This window comes from Oncorhynchus gorbuscha, linkage group LG16, assembly GCF_021184085.1.
Source record: "Oncorhynchus gorbuscha isolate QuinsamMale2020 ecotype Even-year linkage group LG16, OgorEven_v1.0, whole genome shotgun sequence".
NCBI classification, from domain to species: domain Eukaryota; kingdom Metazoa; phylum Chordata; class Actinopteri; order Salmoniformes; family Salmonidae; genus Oncorhynchus; species Oncorhynchus gorbuscha.
Genome location: NC_060188.1, coordinates 59,218,663 through 59,239,728, shown reverse-complemented (window position 1 = coordinate 59,239,728; position 21,066 = coordinate 59,218,663). Strand labels below are relative to the sequence as shown.

The following is a 21,066-nucleotide window of genomic DNA, read 5'->3' as shown; positions in this document are numbered from 1 at the left end:
AGCTTCTGCGTGATGGGGTTGTGCAATGGAAATGGCTAGAACAAGCCTACATACAGAGTGGAATTCACTAATTCAACAGTGAAAATATATAATATAAGGCCTACAGTCCGTGCTCCCAAATACTGGAAAAAGTGTGATTCATTCAGTTACGTGATCATCACAGTAGCCCCACATGGCTATAAAAATACATTTTGAAATGATATGGCCATTAAATAACACACAACAGCATGTCATATTTAGATGGTGGAATAGACCTAGCATAAATTATATTTACTTTCTATATTGCAACTCATGTGGTTATTCTAGCCACAGCTCTTCTGTGTCTGTCATTCTTACACAAGTCATTTGCTGAAGGACCATGCCTATACTACGCCATCTACTGGTATAACGTCATTATAAAATACAGTTATATAACAAACTCTAGACTTTTATTTTGGAAATGAAACCGGAAGCTGCAAAACAACTCTAACGTCTGGCCTAGAGTTGCTTGAATGACTAGCTAATTTTGACTAGCTATGGTCGATTAATGTCCTTTGCAGATGCCACATTACGGACAAATGTGTGTGCCTATAAAAAATATCTGTAACCGAGTAAAGGGAGATGTAAGAATTGAACGTATAAATTTGAATTCATAGTCGAAACATTTTTTTACGATCCTAACGATACCGACATTCAACCTTTTGGCAGCTATCTCGCTCCATACAAGACCATCTCATTAGACCCTTTTCCAGTTCATGAGACACTGACATCGCGCACAGATGCGTGCAACTCTTGGCAGCAGTAGGAAAGCCATCGACATCTGCACCCATTCAGCATAGCCTAGATCTACGTGACTTCTAAAGAAAATATATACCTTTTTTTGTACGCTTACAATGATATTTTGATTGTTGCTTGAAACAGTTGTTAAGATTATATTTGTTTTTGATCTTTGAAAAATAACTATTGTAATGACCTGGCTAGATCATAAAGGGACAATTGTCCAGACAATGAATTTAGTATACTGTTTATTAACCTAACTCCACACAGGCTACTTTTTGGCCGTAGCCCACGCAAAATAAATGAAAGATACCCTATAAAACAACTATGACCTTCTCTTGTGAAGACCATACGTAAGAGAGAGAACAATTGGTAAACATGGTCTTAACTTGCAATCGCCCCGCCACTCCACCAGGATATCCGGCATCAGAGCATTCCCGTGGTTGGCAGATAGCAGGTTGATTGGCATGTTGGACCCCGCGAACACTGGGTACTGGTAAGTACAACACAACCAACTAATGGCATAACACACAGCTGTCTGGGCGGATCGCTACACTATTTTGGATGCAGCAGTTAGCTAGAATGCTAACGCTCATGTATATATGCTGTAGCTTGTAGCACAAGCTAGCCAAAGAGCCATTTTACTGGTTGAAGTGTTTTAAAAAAGTATAATGCAGTTCAATTTGCGATGATTACACACATTATATTAAGAAAGATATTCATAAGAGCCTTAACATTAAATTATAATCCAAAATTAGTGTGAAATTCACCCATAAGCAACATGTAAATGGGATTTTTTTCTGGCGTTCAAAAAGAACTCCCCATTGTTTTGCCACCAATTTTCGCGCACCGCAAAAGGGGGTCTGTCTTTTGAGCAGGGCTTCTCAACTCTTATTGCCGTGTCAAAAACAACTGGGAACTCGGAGATCTCCATGTTCCGTGCGTTCAAAACAGGGAACTCTGGGGAAAAAACAAGCTTCGACTGGGGGAAAAAAATATTTGAACGGTCATCCAAATCGGAATTCCAATTCGGGAACTTGGGCCTCTTTCTAGTGCTGCGACCTAAAGATCACTGAAGTCATAATTTGACCTCGTATTTTTCCAAGTTCCCCGAAGGTTTTGAACGCGGCATAACCCTACGAGGTCTGCAGCCTGCTGGCATTCTGTTCTACCTGACAAATAATTTCACACACCTGATGTCCCAGGTCTAAATCAGTCCCTGATTAGAGGGGAACGATGAAAAATGCAGTGGAACTGGCTTCGAGGTCAACAGTTGAGTTTGAGGGATATAAGAGCATATTATCACGCTTGATTTGGGTTACATTATCGCAGAACTTTGTCGTGCTATCTAGAGGGCGCAAATGTTATATTGAGTTTATTATGCATTTACAATCTTGAAAGGTGTGGTGTTTTTGTCGGTTTAAAATCACGGTTTTCATTTGTTAGTCTCATTTTCAGTGTAACATACGCATAATCGGAATACTTGGAAGTATATAAACTACGAATTAAACGTAGGCTAAGCAACCCATAGGCTATTGTACAGAACACGCTCAGTTGGCGTAACAGTTTGAGGTTCTCGTCGTGCGTAATGTGTTTATTCTCCCTGGAGACATTTCTACTCCAAGCTGCCTTATTGCAATATGTCAGCTAGAGGGCGTTAATGGGAGTACACACAAAGTAGGTAAAGGGGATTATTATCTCGTACCATACTGTAAATGTCCCTATCAGCTGATATACGTACCACCCCTAGGTTGATTAGTGTTGTCCTGTCATCCCTTACAATCAAACGTGGATGGTGCTTTATCCTTGGTGATTGATTTGAGTTCACCGGATGCACTGGCCACTCACAGACCTGGTGTGTGTGCATGCAGCAGTATGGATCTGACGAGGCTCCCAATGGAGAACGACCGCCGCTCTCTTTAAACATGTCCAGCCCTTTACCCGTGGCTCCTTCACGGTTAAGGGTGTTCGCTCAGGAGAGGCGAGCACTCCCTCATTCGAGAGTAATGGTGTTTTTTTCGGCCGCTAGTGAGGCTGGAAAACCAGGCGATGCAATGTCTAGTGCAGGATCTGAACCTAAATCACCGAACCTAAATCTGGGCAAGTCTCTCAGCAGCACATTAAACGCATCGCCATCTCCAGAGGTGAGGAGATGGGCGTTTTTTGTTGTTTATCCAGTGAAATTTGTTACTTAAGGTGCTTAATTAGGATGTGAGTTCAATGGCTATATAAACGTCGCTATCTGTGAGAATCTCTCTTTGCACATTTTCTGTACAATTCAGCATTGATCGGAAAGAAACTGTAAAGACAGATCAGAAAGAAACTGTAAATTATATGGATCCGTCTCCACGGGCAACGTTCAGTTAGTTTGAACGCTTGCTACGTTGCGTTTGTACTGAACGACAAGTTTCCCCAAAACATTATTCTACGTTCTTGAACAGACTTTGAGATACGTTTGCTACCGTTTGATGTGTGGGGAGGTGTGGCTTGAAGCAATGAGTTACTTATTTAAAGGCCAGTGGCCATGCTTACAGCGTTCCACAACCCAACCCTGCCCTGTTTTTGAACTGGTCTTCAGTACAGCACTGTTTCCGTTCAGTTGAACGTTCCAGAACGTAAAAACATACTGAACGCTGCCCATGTATTTCTTCTTCCGGTGTTGTCTTTACCATGATTGGTTCACCACCCACACAGAGGGATAGCCCAATTGGCTCTTGTTTTCTGTGACAGCCCCTCACTGGGATTGATCTTTAATCGTGTGAAGGGAAACCCTTGCGACAGTGTCATGTCTAATGTCACTTTTGATGATGGGCCCAATATGTCTGGTCGATATCTGCCTTGTGATCAAATCAAATCAAATTTTATTTGTCACATACACATGGTTAGCAGATGTTAATGCGAGTGTAGCGAAATGCTTGTGCTTCTAGTTCCGACAATGCAGTGATAACCAACAAGTAATCTAACTAACAATTCCAAAACTACTGTCTTATACACAGTGTAAGGGGATAAAGAATATGTACATAAGGATATATGAATGAGTGATGGTACAGAGCATCATACAGTAGATGGTATCGAGTACAGTATATACATATGAGATGAGTATGTAAACAAATTGGCATAGTTAAAGTGGCTAGTGATACATGTATTACATAAGGATGCAGTCGATGATGTAGAGTACAGTATATACGTATGCATATGAGATGAATAATGTAGGGTAAGTAACATTATATAAGGTAGCATTGTTTAAAGTGGCTAGTGATATATTTACATCATTTCCCATCAATTCCCATTATTAAAGTGGCTGGAGTTGGGTCAGTGTCAATGACAGTGTGTTGGCAGCAGCCACTCAATGTTAGTGGTGGCTGTTTAACAGTCTGATGGCCTTGAGATAGAAGCTGTTTTTCAGTCTCTCGGTCCCAGCTTTGATGCACCTGTACTGACCTCGCCTTCTGGATGATAGCGGGGTGAACAGGCAGTGGTTCGGGTGGTTGATGTCCTTGATGATCTTTATGGCCTTCCTGTAACATCGGGTGGTGTAGGTGTCCTGGAGGGCAGGTAGTTTGCCCCCGGTGATGCGTTGTGCAGACCTCACTACCCTCTGGAGAGCCTTACGGTTGAGGGCGGAGCAGTTGCCGTACCAGGCGGTGATACAGCCCGCCAGGATGCTCTCGAATGTGCATCTGTAGAAGTTTGTCAGTGCTTTTGGTGACAAGCCGAATTATAATATCCTTAGCAGTAATCCCATCCTCTTATTGCTGATGCCATGGCTAAGGGCTGTGTCCAGGCATTCCGCGATGCGTCGTGCGTAAGAACCGCCCTTAGCCGTGGTATATTCGCCATATACCACACACCCTCCCTTATTGCTTAAATTTATATGTACATGCATACTGAACAACTTTATTTGTATTGGTTTTAAGTCTTTTAATACATTTTTATCTTTTTAATAACACATATTTGAGATGTTTACTTGATAGCTATGTGTAGGTAGATAACATTTGTGGGTTTTATTTGTTTATACACACCTACTCATTCAAGGGTATTTCTTTATTTTTCTATATTCTACATTGTAGAATAATAGTGAAGACATCAAAACTATGAATTAAAACATGGAATCATGTAGTAACCAAAAAAGTGTTAAACAGTGGTCCAAGGCATCACTACAGCCCGGGATCGAACCCGGGTCTGTATCCCAACTGGCCGTGATCTGGAGTCCCATAGGGCGGCGCACACGTAGCCCAGCGTCGTCCGGGTTAAGGGAGGGTTTGGCCGGGGTAAGACATCATTGTAAATAAGAATTTGTTCTTAACTGACTTGCCTTGTTCAATAAAAATAATAAACAAATACAAATGTATTTTAAATTTGAGTTTCTTCAAAGTATCCACCCTTTTCCTTGATGACAGCTCTTGGCATTTTCTCAACCAGCTTCAGGTGTGCCTTCTTAAAAGTTCATTTGTGGAATCTCTTTGCTTCTTAATGCATTTGAGACAATCAGTTGTGTTGTGACAAGGTAGGGGTGGTATGCAGAACATAGCCCTATTTTGTAAAAGACCAAGTCTATATTATGACAATAACAAATCAAATAAGCAAAGAGAAATGACAGTCCATCATTACTTTAAGACATGAAGGTCAGTCAATCCGGAACATTTCAAGAACTTTGAAAGTTACTCCAAGTGCAGTCGCAAAAACCATCAAGTGCTATGATGAAACTGGTTCTCATGAGGACTGTCACAGGAAAGGAAGACCTAGAGTTACCTCTGCTGCTGAGGATACGTTCATTAGATTTGCCAGCCTCAGAAATTGCAGCCCAAATAAATGCTTCACAGAGTTCAAGTAACAGACACATCTCAACATCAACTGTTAAGAGGAGACTGTGTGAATCAGGCCTTCATGGTTGAATTGCTGCAAAGAAACCACCACTAAAGGACACCAATAATAAGACACTTCTTTGGGTAAAGAAACACGAGCAATGGACATTAGACCAGTGGAAATCTGTCCATTAGTATGATGAGTCCAAATTTGATATTTTTGGTTCCAACCGCTGTATCTTTGTGAAACGCAGAGTAGGTGAACGGATGTTCTCCTCGTGTGGTTCCCACCGTGAAGAATGGAGCAGGATCTGTAATTGTGTGGGGGTGCTTTGCTGGTGACAGTCAGTGATTTATTTAGGATTCAAGGCACACTTAACCAGCATGGCTACCACAGCATTCTGCAGTGATACGCCCTCCCATCTGGTTTGCGCTTATTGGGACTATCATTTGTTTTTCAACAGGAGGTGAGGGTAGGCAACAACATCTCCACCCCGCTGATCCTCAACACTGGGGCCCCACAAGGGTGCGTTCTGAGCCCTCTCCTGTACTCCCTGTTCACCCATGACTGCGTGGCCCCACACGCCTCCAACTCAATCATCAAATTTGCGGACGACACAACAGTGGTAGGCTTGATTACCAACAACGACGAGACGGCCTACAGGGAGGAGGTGAGGGCCCTCGGAGTGTGGTGTCAGGAAAATAACCTCCCACTCAACGTCAACAAAACTAAGGAGAGGATTGTGGACTTCAGGAAACAGCAGAGGGAACACCCCCCTATCCACATTGATGGAACAGTAGTGGAGAGGGTAGTAAGTTTTAAGTTCCTCGGCGTACACGTCACAGACAAACTGAATTGGTCCACCCACACATACAGCATCGTGAAGAAGGCGCAGCAGCGCCTCTTCAACCTCAGGAGGCTGAAGAAATTCGGCTTGTCACCAAAAGCACTCACAAACTTCCACAGATGCACAATCGAGAGCATCCTGTCGGGCTGTATCGCCGCCTGGTACGACAACTGCTCCGCCCACAACCGTAAGGCTCTCCAGAGGGTAGTGAGGTCTGCACAACGCATCACCGGGGACAAACTACCTGCCCTCCAGGACACCTACACCACCCGATGTTACAGGAAGGCCATAAAGATCATCAAGGACAACAACCACCCGAGCCACTGCCTGTTCACCCCGCTATCATCCAGAAGGCAAGGTCAATACAGGTGCATCAAAGCTGGGACCGAGAGACTGAAAAACAGCCACCACTAACATTGAGTGGCTGCTGCCAACACACTGACTCAACTCCAGCCACTTTAATAATGGGAATTGATGGGAAATTATGTAAAATATATCACTAGCCACTTTACACAATGCTACCTAATATAATGTTTACATACCCTACATTATTCATCTCATATGTATACGTATATACTGTACTCTTATATCATCTACTGCATCCTTATATAATACATGTATCACTAGCCACTTTAACTATGCCACTTTGTTTACATACTCATCTCATATGTATATACTGCACTCAATACCATCTACAGTATCTTGCCTATGCCGCTCTGTACCATCACTCATTCATATATCTTTATCTACATATTCTTTATCCCCTTACACTTGTGTCTATAAGGTAGTAGTTTTGGAATTGTTAGCTAGATTACTTGTTGGTTATTACTGCATTGTCAGAACTAGAAGCACAAGCATTTCGCTACACTCGCACTAACATCTGCTAACCATGTGTATGTGACAAATAAAATTTGATTTGATTTGACCTACAGGCTGTGTAAGGGCTATTTTACCAAGAAGGAGAGTGATGGAGTGCTTCACCAGATAACCTGGCCTCCACAAATAACCCAGCCTCAACCCAATTGAGATGGTTTGGGATGAGTTGGACCGCAGAGTGAAGGAAAGCAGCTAACAAGTGCTCGGCATATGTGGGAACTCCTTAACCTCACTGGGATATGTGGGACCTGGCCAAAAGCCAGTGAAAATGCAGAGCGCCAAATTCAAATAAATTTACTATAAAAATCTTGCTTTCATGAAATCACACATGCAAGATTAAAGCTACACTTGTTGTGAATCCAGCCAACATGTCAGATTTCAAAAAGGCTTTTCTGCTAAAGCAAACAATGCTATTATCTGAGGATAGCGCCATAGTAAACAAAGAGAGAGAAGCATATTTCAACCCTGCAGGTGCGACACAAAACGCAGAAATGAAAATATAATTCATGCCTTTGACAAGCTTTTTTTGTTGGCACTCCAATATGTCCCATAAACATCACAAATGGTCCTTTTGTTCGATTAATTCCGTTGATATACATCCAAAATGTCCATTTTTTTTTGGCACGTTTGATCTGGAAAAACACCAGTTCCAACTTGAGCAACGTGAATAAAAAATATCTCAAGTTACCTGTAAACTTTGCCAAAACATTTCAAACTGCTTTTGTAATACAACTTTAGGTATTTGTTAACGTAAATAATCGATCAAATTGAAGATGGAATGATCTGTGTTCAATACAGGAGGAAAAAAACTGTAGCTAGCTTTCTGGTGACGCGCCTCTATCTAACAGTACACTTCAAGTTACCCTCGTTCAAGATGGCCATACTTCTTCATTACACAAAGGAAAAACCTCAACCAATTTCAAAAGACTGTTGTCATCCAGTGGAAGCGATAGGAACTGCAAGAAGGTCCCTTAGAAATCTGGATTCCCATTGAAAAGAGAGTGACCTAAAAAAAAACAACATCTGAATGGTTTGTCCTCTGGGTTTTGCCTGCTAAATAAGTTCTGTTATACTCACAGACATGATTCAAACAGTTTTAGAAACGTCAGTGTTTTCTACCCAAATCTACTAATACTATGCATATCTTATCATCTGGGGATGAGTAGCAGGCAGTTGAATATGGGCATGCATTTCATCTGGATGTGAAAATACTGCCCCCTGTCACCAATAAGTTAAAGACTATTGTAAAAGCATTCCAGGTGAAGCTGGTTGAGAGAATGCCAAGAGTGTGCAAAGCTGTCATCAAGGCAAAAGGTGGCTACTTTGAAGAATCTAAAATCTATTTTGATTTAACACTTTTTTGGTTACTACATGATTCCATAGTTTTGATTTCTTTCACTATTATTCTACAATGTAGAAAATAGTACTAATAAAGAAAAACCCTTTAATGAGTAGGTGCATCCAAAACTTTGACGTGTGTGTGTGTGTGTGTGTGTGTGTGTGTGTGTGTGTGTGTGTGTGTGTGTGTGTGTGTGTTGTGTGTGTGTGTGTGTGTGTGTGTGTGTGTGTGTGTGTGCATATTTATTTATTTGGCTACTGTGAAGCAACTGCAAAGGAATATATTTTTAAAATCGTATTTAACCCTTATTTAACTAGGCAAGTCAGTTAAGAACAAATTCTTATTTACAATGACGGCCGACCCTAAACCGAACGATGCTGGGCAAATTGTGCGCCGCCCTATGGGACTCCCAATCATGTCCAGTTGTGATACAGCCTGGAATCGAACTAGCACAGTAATAACGCCTCTATCACTGAGATGCAGTGCCTTAGACCACTGCGCAACTCAGGAGCCCCAAGATTAGTGGTGATCGAAGAAAACAAAAGAAAATGACAGTTATTTATTGTGGATGAGTTCTGTATTTGCATTTGTCACATTTTTAAATGTTTAGTAACATTGGTCTGATGTTGTTATATAAAAGTTATTTAAAAAAAAAAATGAATTTATGATTATGGTATCTAATGGAATCCACCTTTTTTTTTACCAAAATAAAATGTACTGTATTTTATGCACAGCCCTTCCAAAATGGATAATGCACTGTCCTGATTTTTTTCCAATTACTCATAGTTTCCTGAGGTAATTTCTCTCAATGTGGGTGGCACCTACTTTACCACCCGTCTGTCCACATTACGGCGCTATGAAGACACCATGCTCGCTGCCATGTTCAGTGGACGCCATCACATCCCACGTGATGCTGAAGGTCGCTTCTTCATTGACCGGGATGGAGCATATTTCAGGTGAGCACTCTTCAAATAGCCTGCAGCAAAACATGCTTATTACATGTTAATAATAGTGAGTGAGCATGCCAGACCCTTATTCTGCAACACCTTTGACAAGAAAGCACCATTAACAGGTTGACTGACAAAATGGTAAGGTGGGCTATCCATGTCTAGACAGGGTTGAATGAACAGATGATGAAGGATGGTGGATGCAATTTCAACTCAAAACTGTGTTTGTTTGCATGTTCCTTGTATAGGGACATCCTGAACTTCCTGCGCGAGGGCGAGCTACCTCAGAGGAATCATGTGAGGGCGGTACATAGGGAGGCCCTGTACTATGCTATTGGTCCACTGTTAGACAGCTTGGAGGACACTCAGCCACTCACAGGAGAGAAAGTCCGCCAGGCCTTCCTCGATCTCCTACCCTACTACAAGGGTAACTGGCACTTTACGTTCACCCGCTAACCCTATTGCATATGGTTGCTTACATGTGAAGGCCCAGTGCAGTCAAAATCGGTTTTCCTGTGTTGTATCATATTGGACAACAGCTGAGGAAACAAACACTTTAAAAGCGTCAAAAAATGTGATCAATGTTACTTCCTGATAGTTGCTGGTTGAAAATGCACTACATGGCTAAAAGTATGTGGGACACCTCTTCAAATTAGTGGATTCAGCTATTTCAGCCACACCTGTTGCTAACAGATGTATATAATTGAGCACACAGCCATGCAATCTCCTTAGACAAAAATTAGCCTGTACTGACGAGCTCAGTTTTATTTATTTATTTTACCTTTATTTAACCAGGCAAGTCAGTTAAGAACATATTCTTATTTTCAATGACAGCCTGGGAACAGTGGGTTAACTGCCTGTTCAGGGGCAGAACAACAGATTTGTACCTTGTCAGCTCGGGGGTTTGAACCTTTCTGGTTACTAGTCCAACGCTCTAACCACTAGGCTACGCTACCGCCTCAGTGACTTTCAACGTGGCATCGTCATAGAATGCAACCTTTCCAACAAGTCAGTTCGTCAAGTTTCTGTCCTGCTACAGCTGCCTCTGTCAACTTTAAGTGCTGACATTGTGAAGTGGAAACGTCTCGGAGCCACAAAGGCTCAGCCACGAAGTGAAAGGACACACAAGCTCACAGAACAGGACCGCCGAATGCGGAAGTGCATAAAAATCGTCTGTCCTCGTTTGCACCACTCACTACCGAGTTCCAAACTGCCTCTGGAAGCAATGTCACCACAATAACTGTTCATCAAGAAATGGGTTTCCATGGTCGAGCAGCCACACACAAGCCTAAGATCACCATCCCAAGCGTCGGCTGGAGTGGTGTAAAGCTCGCCGTCTGGACTCTGGAGCAGTGGAAATGCGTTCTCTGGAGTGATGAATCACGCTTCACCATCTGACAGTCTAGAGAACGCTACCTGCACGAATGCATAGTGCCCACTGTAAAGTTTGGTGGAAGAGGAATACTGGTCTGGGGCTGTTTTTCATGGTTCAGGCTCAGCCCCTTAGTTCCAGTGAAGGGAAATCTTAACTCTACAGCGTAAAATGACATTGTAGACGATTCTGTGCTTCCAACTTTGTGGTAACAGGTTGGGGAAGGCCCTTTCCTGTTGCAGCATGACAATGCCCCGTGTACAAAGCAAGGTCCATACAGAAATGGTTTGTCGAGATCGGTGTGGAAGAACTTGACTGGCCTGCACAGAGCCCTGACCTCAAACCCACTAATGCTCTTGTGGCTGAATGTTCCAACATCTAGTGGAAAGCCTTCACAGAAGAGTGGAGGCTGTTATAGCAGCAAAGGGAGGACCAACTCCATATTAATGCCCATGATTTTGGAATGAGATGTTCAACGAGCAGGTGTCCACATACTTTTAGCCATGTAGTGTATGTTAGAGAAAGACCCCACTGAATGATTCAGAACAAATTTGTCTTGGTAAAATGTATTTTAAAACATAAGGAAGTGAACTGTCATCACCAAAGCGCTCTGCACAGAGTGGGTGTACACACTAGAATATGTTCTATGCAGTTATGAATTCATATATGCTTTTATAAATGCTTAGCAAATGTTATAATGCATTTTTATGGGTGTAATAGGAGGCAACATAAACTCATTACACCCAGGTGGTTCATAGATAATAGTTTCTATCTCTTCATCCCCATCTTAGCTTTTTCAAACAGGAAATCTGTGGAATACTGCCATTGAAACAGACAATGTGTCTCCCACCAGGGGCTGGGTTAGGCCAAGATAGAAACAGGCAGATGAGAGACTAGCATGTGATAAATCCTACGCGGATGCTTCTCTTTCTTTCTTTCTTTCTTTCTTTTTTCTTTTCTTTTCTTTCTTTCTTTCTTTCGTTTTTTCTTTTCTTTCTTTTTTCTTTTCTTTCTTTCTTTTTTTCTTTTCTTTCTTTTTTTCTTTTCTTTCTCTTTCTTTTTTTCTTTTCTTTCTCTCTTTCTTTTTTTCTTTTCTTTCTCTCTTTCTTTTTTTCTTTTCTTTCTTTCTTTCTTTTTTTCTTTTCTTTCTTTTTTTCTTTTCTTTCTCTTTCTTTTTTTCTTTTCTTTCTTTCTTTCTTTCTTTTTTTCTTTTCTTTCTTTCTTTCTTTTTTTTTCTTTCTTTCTTTCTTTCTTTTTTTCTTTCTTTCTATTCCCATCTATCGCACTTTCTCTTTGAGCCTCATCCTCCCAGACTAATTGTATGAATGGGGCTATGGGCGCCCACTCTCTGCCATCGTGATGATGCCAGAGAGCGAGAGCACAACTCCCTACCGAGTTCCAAATTGACTCTGGAAGCAATGTAACCACAATAACTGTTCGTCGGGAGCTTCAAGAAATGGGTTTCCATGGTCGAGCAGCCACACACAAGCCTAAGATCACCGTACCAAGCGTTGGCTGGAGTGGTGTAAAGCTCGCCGCCTGGACTCTGGAGCAGTGGAAATGCGTTCTCTGGAGTGATGAATCACGCTTCACCATCTGGCAGTCCAACGCACGAACCTGGATTTGGCTGATGCTAGGAGAACCGCTCCCTGCCCGAATGCATAGTGCCAACTAAAGTTTGGTGGAAGAGGAATAATGGTCTGGGGCTGTTTTTCATGGTTCGGGCTCAGCCCCTTAGTTCCAGTGAAGGGAAATCTTAACGCTACAGTGTACAATGACAATGGGTGTTTTTGTCATAACCCAGCTCGTGGGAAGTGACAAAGAGCTCTTATAGGACCAGGGCACAAATAATAATATTATAATAATCAATCATTTTGCTCTTTATTTAGCCATCTTGCATATTAAACCTTATTTACTGCACCTGTACATAGCCCAACTATAATTTAGCCCAAACAACTACCTCTCCCCCTTCTGTATTTATTTATTTTGCTCCTTTGCACCCAATTATTTCTATCTCTACTTTGCACATTCTTCCACTGCAAATCTACAATTCCAGTGTTTTACTTGCTATATTGTATTTACTTCGCCACCATGGCCTTTATTTTGCCTTTGCCTCCCTTATCTCACCTCATTTGCTCACATTGTATATAGACTTATTTTTCTACTGTATTATTGACTATGTTTGTTTTACTCCATGTGTAACTCTGTGTTGTTGTATTTGTCGAACTGCTTTACTTTATCTTGGCCAGGTCGCAATTGTAAATGAGAACTTGTTCTCAACTTGCCTACCTGGTTAAATAAAGGTGAAATAAATAAAACATTCATAAAAAATGGTGAATATCTCACCACAGATTAATGAGAAGGGTGTGCTTGAAAGGATGATAAAAACTCTGCAATGTTGGGTTGTATTGGAGAGAGTCTCAGTCTTAAATCATTTTCCACACAGTCTGCCCGTATTTAGTTTTCATGCTAGTGAGGGCCGAGAATCCACTCTCACATAGGTACGTGGTTGCAAAGGTCATCAGTGTCTTAACAGCGCGATTTGCCAAGGCAAGAAACTCAGCCCTATCCAGAAATCTGACAGTGGCTTCTGATTAAATTCCATTTTCACCGAACCGCTTGTTGCAATTTTGATGAGGCTCTCTTGTTCAGATATCGGTAAGTGGACTGGAGGCAGAGCATGAAAAGGATAACGAATCCAGTTGTTTGTGTCGTCCGTTTCGGTAAAGTACCTGCGTAATTGCGCACCCAGCTCACTCAGGTGCTTCGCTATATCACATTTGACATTGTCCGTAAGCTTGAGTTCATTTACACACAAAAAATCAAACAATGATGGAAAGACCTGTGTGTTTTCCTTGTTACTGCAGACAGAGAAGAGCTCCAACTTCTCAATCATAGCCTCAATTTTGTCCCGTAATCCTAGAATCGGATCATTCAGGTGAGAAAAAACATCATTCAGATCGGCCAGTCGTGTGAGATACTCATCATGCAAGCGGTCAGACAAGTGAAAATTATGGTCAGTGAAGAAAACTTTTAAGCCCGTATCGCAATTTAAAAAAAAGTGTCAATATCATTGCATAATGCAGAAAATACACAAGAGTTTAGAGGCCTTGTTAATTATTTGACTAGGCTACCTGTATTTGTCATTGTTATTTCGCTGAACATTGTTTCATTTTATTTTTGGCATTGAAACGAGGCTACTCAGGTGAGAAAAAAACGTTCTTTTTATTTGGCGTACCCCTGACGGCATTGCGCGTACCCCAGTTTGGGAATACCTGGTCTAGTGGAAGGCTTTCCCAGAAGAGTGGAGGCTGTTATAGCAGCAGAGGGGAGACCAACTCCATGTTAATGCCCATGACTTTGGAATAAGATGTTTGTCGAGCAGGTGTACACATACTTTTGGGCATGTAGTGTACAATTTACAAAGGACCTTCTAATCAGCAGGTTTTACATGGGTGGGGTTTTGGCTTGCCTGGTGCCATCACCAAGCTCTATAAATTAATAACAAAAAGCATTTAAACCTCTCTACCAATAACCGCTAGTTTTCAGGTTACGTATCCCTCTCATTAGGCCACTCCAATTAGTCCCTCACTCAGACCACTCCCAGACAGTCCTAGCAAAGTTATTGCTTGAGAAATCGTTTTGGGGTAAAAAGCTAATTTTGTTTCTTTTTGAATGGAACCTAGAAATGACTTGATGTTGAGATAAAAATGGCTGCATTGGGCCATTTAAGTGGCATTGACTATAATAAAGTAGAAATGTGTGAAGTAAATGGAAATGTGTCAATGAACTATTTTGGAAAAGCTTGCACTGGAGTGAAGTAAGTTATCCCTTGTATTGTTTCCAGATAATCTGGAGCGCATCGTGGAGATCGCCAAGCTGCGGGCCATGCAGAGGAAGGCGCGCTTCGCCAAGCTGAAGATCTGCGTGTACAAGGAGGAGATGCCCATCACGCCGTACGAGCGGCCACTCTTCAACTCACTGCGCTTTGAGCGCACGGAGAGCGAGGCCAAACTGTTCGAACACCACTGTGAGGTGGACGTGTCGTTCGGGCCCTGGGAGGCGGTGGCGGATGTTTACGACTTGCTCCACTGCATTGTCAGCGACCTGGCGGAGCACGGAATCACTGCCGACCAGCAATGCATTGGCGTCTGCGACAAACACCTCATCAACCACTACTACTGCAAGAGGCCAATCTACGAGTTCAAGATCACATGGTGGTAAAGTAAGGGGAAGACAGAACTCTCTCCCTTCCTGTCTGTCGCTGTGTTTTTTGTTGTGAGGTGGACTTGTGTTGTAATAGGCTGACTGATCTCCTTCCTGGTCCCTCAGGTTGAGAGAGAAATCGGGTTGTCAATGTTATTCCCCCTTTTCAAGAACTGAAACCTATGAAGTGCTGAGTTTATAGAAAGGAGTGAGTCGGACAGTTGTTGTTCTGTTTCCTTATTGAATAGTTGTGACCAATGTTTTTTCTTTCTGTTTCTTTTTTTATAAACAGCATTAACCTAGGCTCTCATTGGCTGTTTTATTGTGTTAAACTCTGGGAGTTTTTGTGCTCATCCAAGCTTGTGGACCATCAAGTTTTTCAGAAAAGGGTCAAGTTAATCTCATATTGTGATTACAGTGTTGTCTGTCTCTTCGGTTTAATTCCTATTTATGCTATTATGTTTTCTACGCTTTGCATTTCTCTGTTAGCCACTTTGATGGTCGCGAGAGAAAGCCCTCACAAATTAACTGGATGCAATTTAGCAAGCTGATGAAATATTTCTCATCTACATGAAGAGTAAATGTCTATTTTTGTTACTGATGCTGGTATTTTCTGTCACTTACTCTCCCATAAACCTTTAGAAGTTGTTGTGGAAATTTCCTCTATTTACCAAATCATGGGAGCAAACCACACACACACGTCAGAGTTAGTTATAAAACTTTAATTATATGAGCTCTATCACAATCCTGTGACTCTCAGATAAATTCAGTGTCTCTCTCCCTTACAATGCAACTGAGTTCCTTTAATAGCAAAGACACACATAGTCAGACAGCATATACATAATTCATCGTTCAGCTTTGTCTCCTTTCCCAAACCCCAGAACCATAAACCAATCCTCCATATCAACAGGCATATATCAAATTGTCATTTAGATACAACTAACTCTAAATACAACCAAACCTGGACAAACTCACGGAGAGGAGAGTGCGGCTATAGGTTAAGATAAAAGCAACATTAGAGGGAGCATAGAATGATTCCAGACACTGCAACCCTCCTTTCCCCACTGGGAAAGGTAGGGAGTAAAAGATATGTTTACACATGATGACACTTTGACCTCTCCCCTCTCAGCGGCCCATGCAACTTAGTCTTGACATAGAACAGATAACTGCAACCTCGCCACAGTATTATACAAAAATACCATTCTGATGAGAAGTAACTTACACACATTTGATGAATATAATGTTACCAACAAATTCTGAATCTTCCACGACATTCCCCTCTCAAGGGACTCAGTCCCTTTTGAAGAATCAGAATATTAATTACATACTCAATATTTTAAAATTCAAATCCCCTCAATGTCAAATACCTTAGCTTATATGTAAGCTTTCTCCCTTCTGAAACTAAGATTACAACCTTTATTCTACAAGACAAACATGCACATGTTTAATAACACAGAATAATCCATTTCAGGAAAATAAAAACATAACATATTTATGCTCTTTAAGTTACATGAGAACCAGTGTCTAAACACAGGCTTCCTCACAACATATAGGACAGACATCCCTCTAAGTCCTCATGCTCAGAAATATACTTAGGAATAGAGCATAGGGCAGTGAAATCATTCATATTCCAAATCATAAGTAACAACCCAACTATTTATCCAACATTCCTCAGTGATTCAAATGGGTCATTATCACTTAAAGTAAAAACCTCAATTTAACACACATCAATATTAGCAGATTTACATACAGTATAATTATCCCATAATTCTACTATTAACTTTTTTAATCATGATTTTAATACTGATCAGTATCTCAATGCATTCTTAATCTAAATTACTACAATTTACCTGGTGTAGACCTCTTCAATCAGTCTGATACCACAAAAGTATAAACAATTTTAATGGCACAGTTTGATTAAACCCCCTATACACAGGCACGGCATCTTCTGGCATCTTCGTTTTTTTTTTTTTTTTTTTTTTTTTTTTTTTTCAGATAGCTTTACAGTTCAAAATGGACGGCTCGTATTCAGATTCCAAGAACACAGGATGAGATGTTACTATCCTTTGTGCAAGCACTTCCAAGAGTTAATGAACAGTGAGCGTGGTGAAATTTGGGGAGCGCATTGTCAGTAGTGTACCTTTGGTTCCTAGCGTGTTTCGGCCTTTCACACTATACACCCTCCTCAAAGGCGGCCAGCGACAGGGTGATCAATCCTACGCTTGCGTCCCATTCCCAATTAGTCATAGGAGTTGCCTTGTTGTTGATATCCAACATCCCATAGGACTATGCATGGCAGGGGCGTCCTCCTCCCTGAGTCAATCATTGTTGACCGCATACCTCCTGGCCCTCTGACTTTGGGGCCCAGCTGGGGTCTTTCCTCTTCATCCAGAGCCACTGACTGCTGCCTTCTGCCGCCTCTGATACAGCTTTGATTGCCGAACGCTGGCTCTGGCCCTTAATTCCCAGGTCTCTAAGCAGTCTGGTTGTAGATGTTGCCACAAAACCTTGGCAGCCCACCTCCACTGGTCGGACTTCTGTGTTCCAGCCATGATGCCGTGCTTCGGCAGCTAGATCAGCATAGCGCAGATGTTTTTGCTCATAAGCCTCATCTACTGAGTTTTCCCAGGGTACTGTGAGCTCAATGATGAAGACCTTATTGAGTGAACGGGACCAGAGCACCATGTCAGGTCTTAGGGTGGTGGTTGCGATCTCCGGAGGAAACACAAGTTGCCGGCCAATGTCAGCTAGCATTTTCCAGTCGCGGGCCAAGCGCAGCTGGTCTCGCTCTAATGGTGTAGAGCCGCTCTTCGGTGGTTTAGCCCCTTCGCGGACAAAGTTTTTTCCGTAAGGAGTGTGATGCTGCTGTGGGTGGTAGGGAGTTGGTGGCAGCTCGCTTGTTCTCCAGGGCGGACGCAAGGTTTTTAAGGACTTGGTTGTGACGACAAGTATAGCGTCCTTGGGCGAGGCTTGTTTTACAGCCTGTGAGAATGTGCCTGAGGTTGGCTGGCATGGAACAGAGGGCACAGTCCGGATCTTCACCATACCATTGGTGAAGATTAACTGGTGTTGGAAGGACGTCATATGTTGCTCTGATGGAAAAGCTCAACCGCCTCGCTTCCATGGCCCACAGATCCTTCCAGCTGATCTTCCTCTTCTCCACACTGTCCCATCGAGTCCACTGTCCCTGTTTGGCAAGAGAGACTGCCTTGGACCACCTTGCAGCCTCCTCCTGATGGCGTACTTCCTGCACTACCATCTTCCGCCGCTCTGGTGCAGTGGCCTTACTCCAAGCAGCACGGCTAGTTAGCCCAAGGCCTCCTCTCCCTTGCTGAACATGACCCACAATGTCAGCATGTCTGAGGGCTGCTGTTGCCTCCTGGACTGCTTTTCCTGGCCTCCATTTGCGCCCAGTTGCCAAGGTCGGCGCGTTGTTGCTCACCACTGGGTCTCGAGATTCATTCAGTGTCATTTGGAGCCTGGTTTTTGCACACTTGAATTCATCTGTTAGACTGGTGAGGGGCAGCTTGAGGACACCATCTCCATAGAGGCCTATGGTGGTAAGGCATCGTGGAACTCCAAGCCACTTCTTTAAGTATCCTGTGACTCCTCTTTCCATCTTCTCCACTGTTAAGATTGGAACCTCATACAGTGCTAAGGGCCACAACACCCGGGGTAGGAGACCAAACTGCAGACACCAGGCCTTTAACTTTCCAGGTAGCTGGGTGTTGTTGATGGACTGTAGGCTACTACTGATGTCTTTGCGCAGCTGTTGCACCTGGTCTTTGTCCTTCAGGCTTGCATCATACCACCTTCCAAGGCTTTTTACCGGCTGCTCAGACACTGTTGGGATTTGGTCATCTCCGATGAAGAATTTCAGGTCAGAGAGTACTCCCTTCACAATCGAGATGCTGCGTGACTTGGATGGTTTAATCTTCATACGGGCCCAGCTGATGTTCTCCTCAAGTTTTCTGAGCAGTCTCCTGGTGCATGGGACAGTGGTGGTCAATGTTGTAATGTCGTCCATGTAGGCTCTGAGTGGAGGGAGGCGGAAACCAGAGTCGACTCGCTGTCCACCAGCAACCCATTTTGAGGATCTGATGATAACCTCCATTGCCATTGTAAATGCCAACGGAGAAATGGTACATCCCACCATTATACCTACATTCAGGCACTGCCATGAGGTGGTGAAGCAGAACTGCAGATCCTGGAAGTACGACTTCACCAGGTTTGTGATGGTGTCCGGTATGTGGAAAAATCTGAAGGCAGACCACAGGAGTTCATGGGGCACAGAGCCAAATGCATTGGCGAGGTCGAGGAAGACTACATGGAGGTCCCTTTTCTCCACCTTGGCCATTTGGATCTGATGCCAGATCATGCTGGAATGTTCCAAGCAGCCAGAGAACCCTGATATTCCTGCCTTCTGTACAGATGTATCGACGTACGCATTCCTTTGTAGGTACTCTGCCATCCTCTGGGCAATGACCCTAAAGAAGATTTTTCCCTCGACATTCAGTAAGGAGATTGGGCGGAATTGGCTGATGTTCACTGCATCCTTCTCCTTAGGGATCAGGACCCCGCCTGCCCAACACCACACTTTGGGTATTATCTTCTTCTGCCAAGCTGTTCTCATAAGCCTCCAGAGGAACCTCAGGACGTCTGGTGTGTTCTTATACACTTTGTACGGGACTCCATTTGGCCCCGGGCCTGATGCTGTTCTTGCCCGTCGAACTGTGTCTTCCACCTCTTTCCATGTCGGAGGGCTGGTCTCAATATGATGTTCCGGGGGTTCAATGGGTGGGATATCTGATGGGATGGCCAGATGTTCATGTCGCTTTGAGTCAACGTTTGTTGTTCTCAGGTGCTCCTCTAGGTCTTTCTTTGTTGTTTTTAGAGCTCCACTTTTTTCTTTTGTGAAGAGACTTTTAAGGAACTTGAAGGGATCTTTATAGAATCGAGTTCTAGTTTGTTCTTTTTTTCCTTCTGCGTTTCCGTAGGTTCTCTGCTCTACGGAGGGATGCCAACCGGGTTTTGATGTCAGCCTGAAGTGCCTCTATGACCTCCTTTTCCACTTCCGAGGCCGCCTTCCACTGTTTCTTAAGCTGCCGCCTTTCTTGAACGAGGCGCTTGATTTCTTGTTGCCTCCTGGAAACTGGTGGGGTTGGAACCTTTCTCCCGCCATTTGCCTCTTCCACTCCAAATCTTTCTGTCCCGTACTCATAGGTGATGTCCCCCATCCTCTCCAACTTCTTCTCCACTGTGCCTCGAAGTTTCTCGAGGGTCAAGGTAAGGTCAGTATTCACTGTTTCCCACAACTTCTTGTCACTGGCGCCAGGCCACTTCACATACGGTCTGTGCCCTGGTAGTCTCCTCTCGACTGCAGGTCTGGGAGGCTGGGTGAGTTCCACTCCTGTTGTTGGTTCCACCTCAGTTGCTACTTCGGTGCTTGAGTTTACGTCCTCCATGATAGTGGTACTGATGCACTGCAAACTATGGTTTGCGTCCAGTTGCTGTACTTCATTCGACTGATTTGATCGCTTTCGCAGAAAGTAATCAATGCGAGTTCTCTGTCTCTCTTTACCCAAACACCCCTTCTTCCCCTGGTGGATCCTCAACCCATGGTGTGATGTAACTTTCCTCCAACCACAGACACATACCTGCATCTGTTTGTGGCCCACTGTTGCAGCAGAACTTGTGACAGTTGCTGTGGTGTTCTCTTGTTCTGTGCTCTCATTACTCGTAGTCGTTTCCAGTCCAGTCGTTACCATGTTGTCAGCCGATGAGTCATCTTCCGCCCCCGCTCTCGCAGACTCTAGGGATATTCTCGTATGTTGACTTTCTGCAGCTAAAGCGGGTGCTTCCAACATACTGCGAAGCATGTACCATGATAATGTCCCAATTTCAATGTCTCATCTTT

General features: G+C 43.2%; 1 protein-coding gene across 1 annotated transcript; it reads left to right on the top strand.

Moving 5' to 3' along the window:
* Positions 1-2,240: 2,240 nt before the first annotated feature.
* On the top strand, positions 2,241-15,796 carry LOC123999155 (BTB/POZ domain-containing protein KCTD7-like). The gene is made up of 4 exons (XM_046304622.1): positions 2,241-2,900; positions 9,411-9,580; positions 9,820-9,998; positions 14,791-15,796. Exons 1-4 carry the CDS (start codon positions 2,622-2,624, stop codon positions 15,165-15,167), a joined length of 1,005 nt encoding a protein of 334 aa, XP_046160578.1. The 5' UTR covers positions 2,241-2,621; the 3' UTR covers positions 15,168-15,796.
* Positions 15,797-21,066: the final 5,270 nt, after the last annotated feature.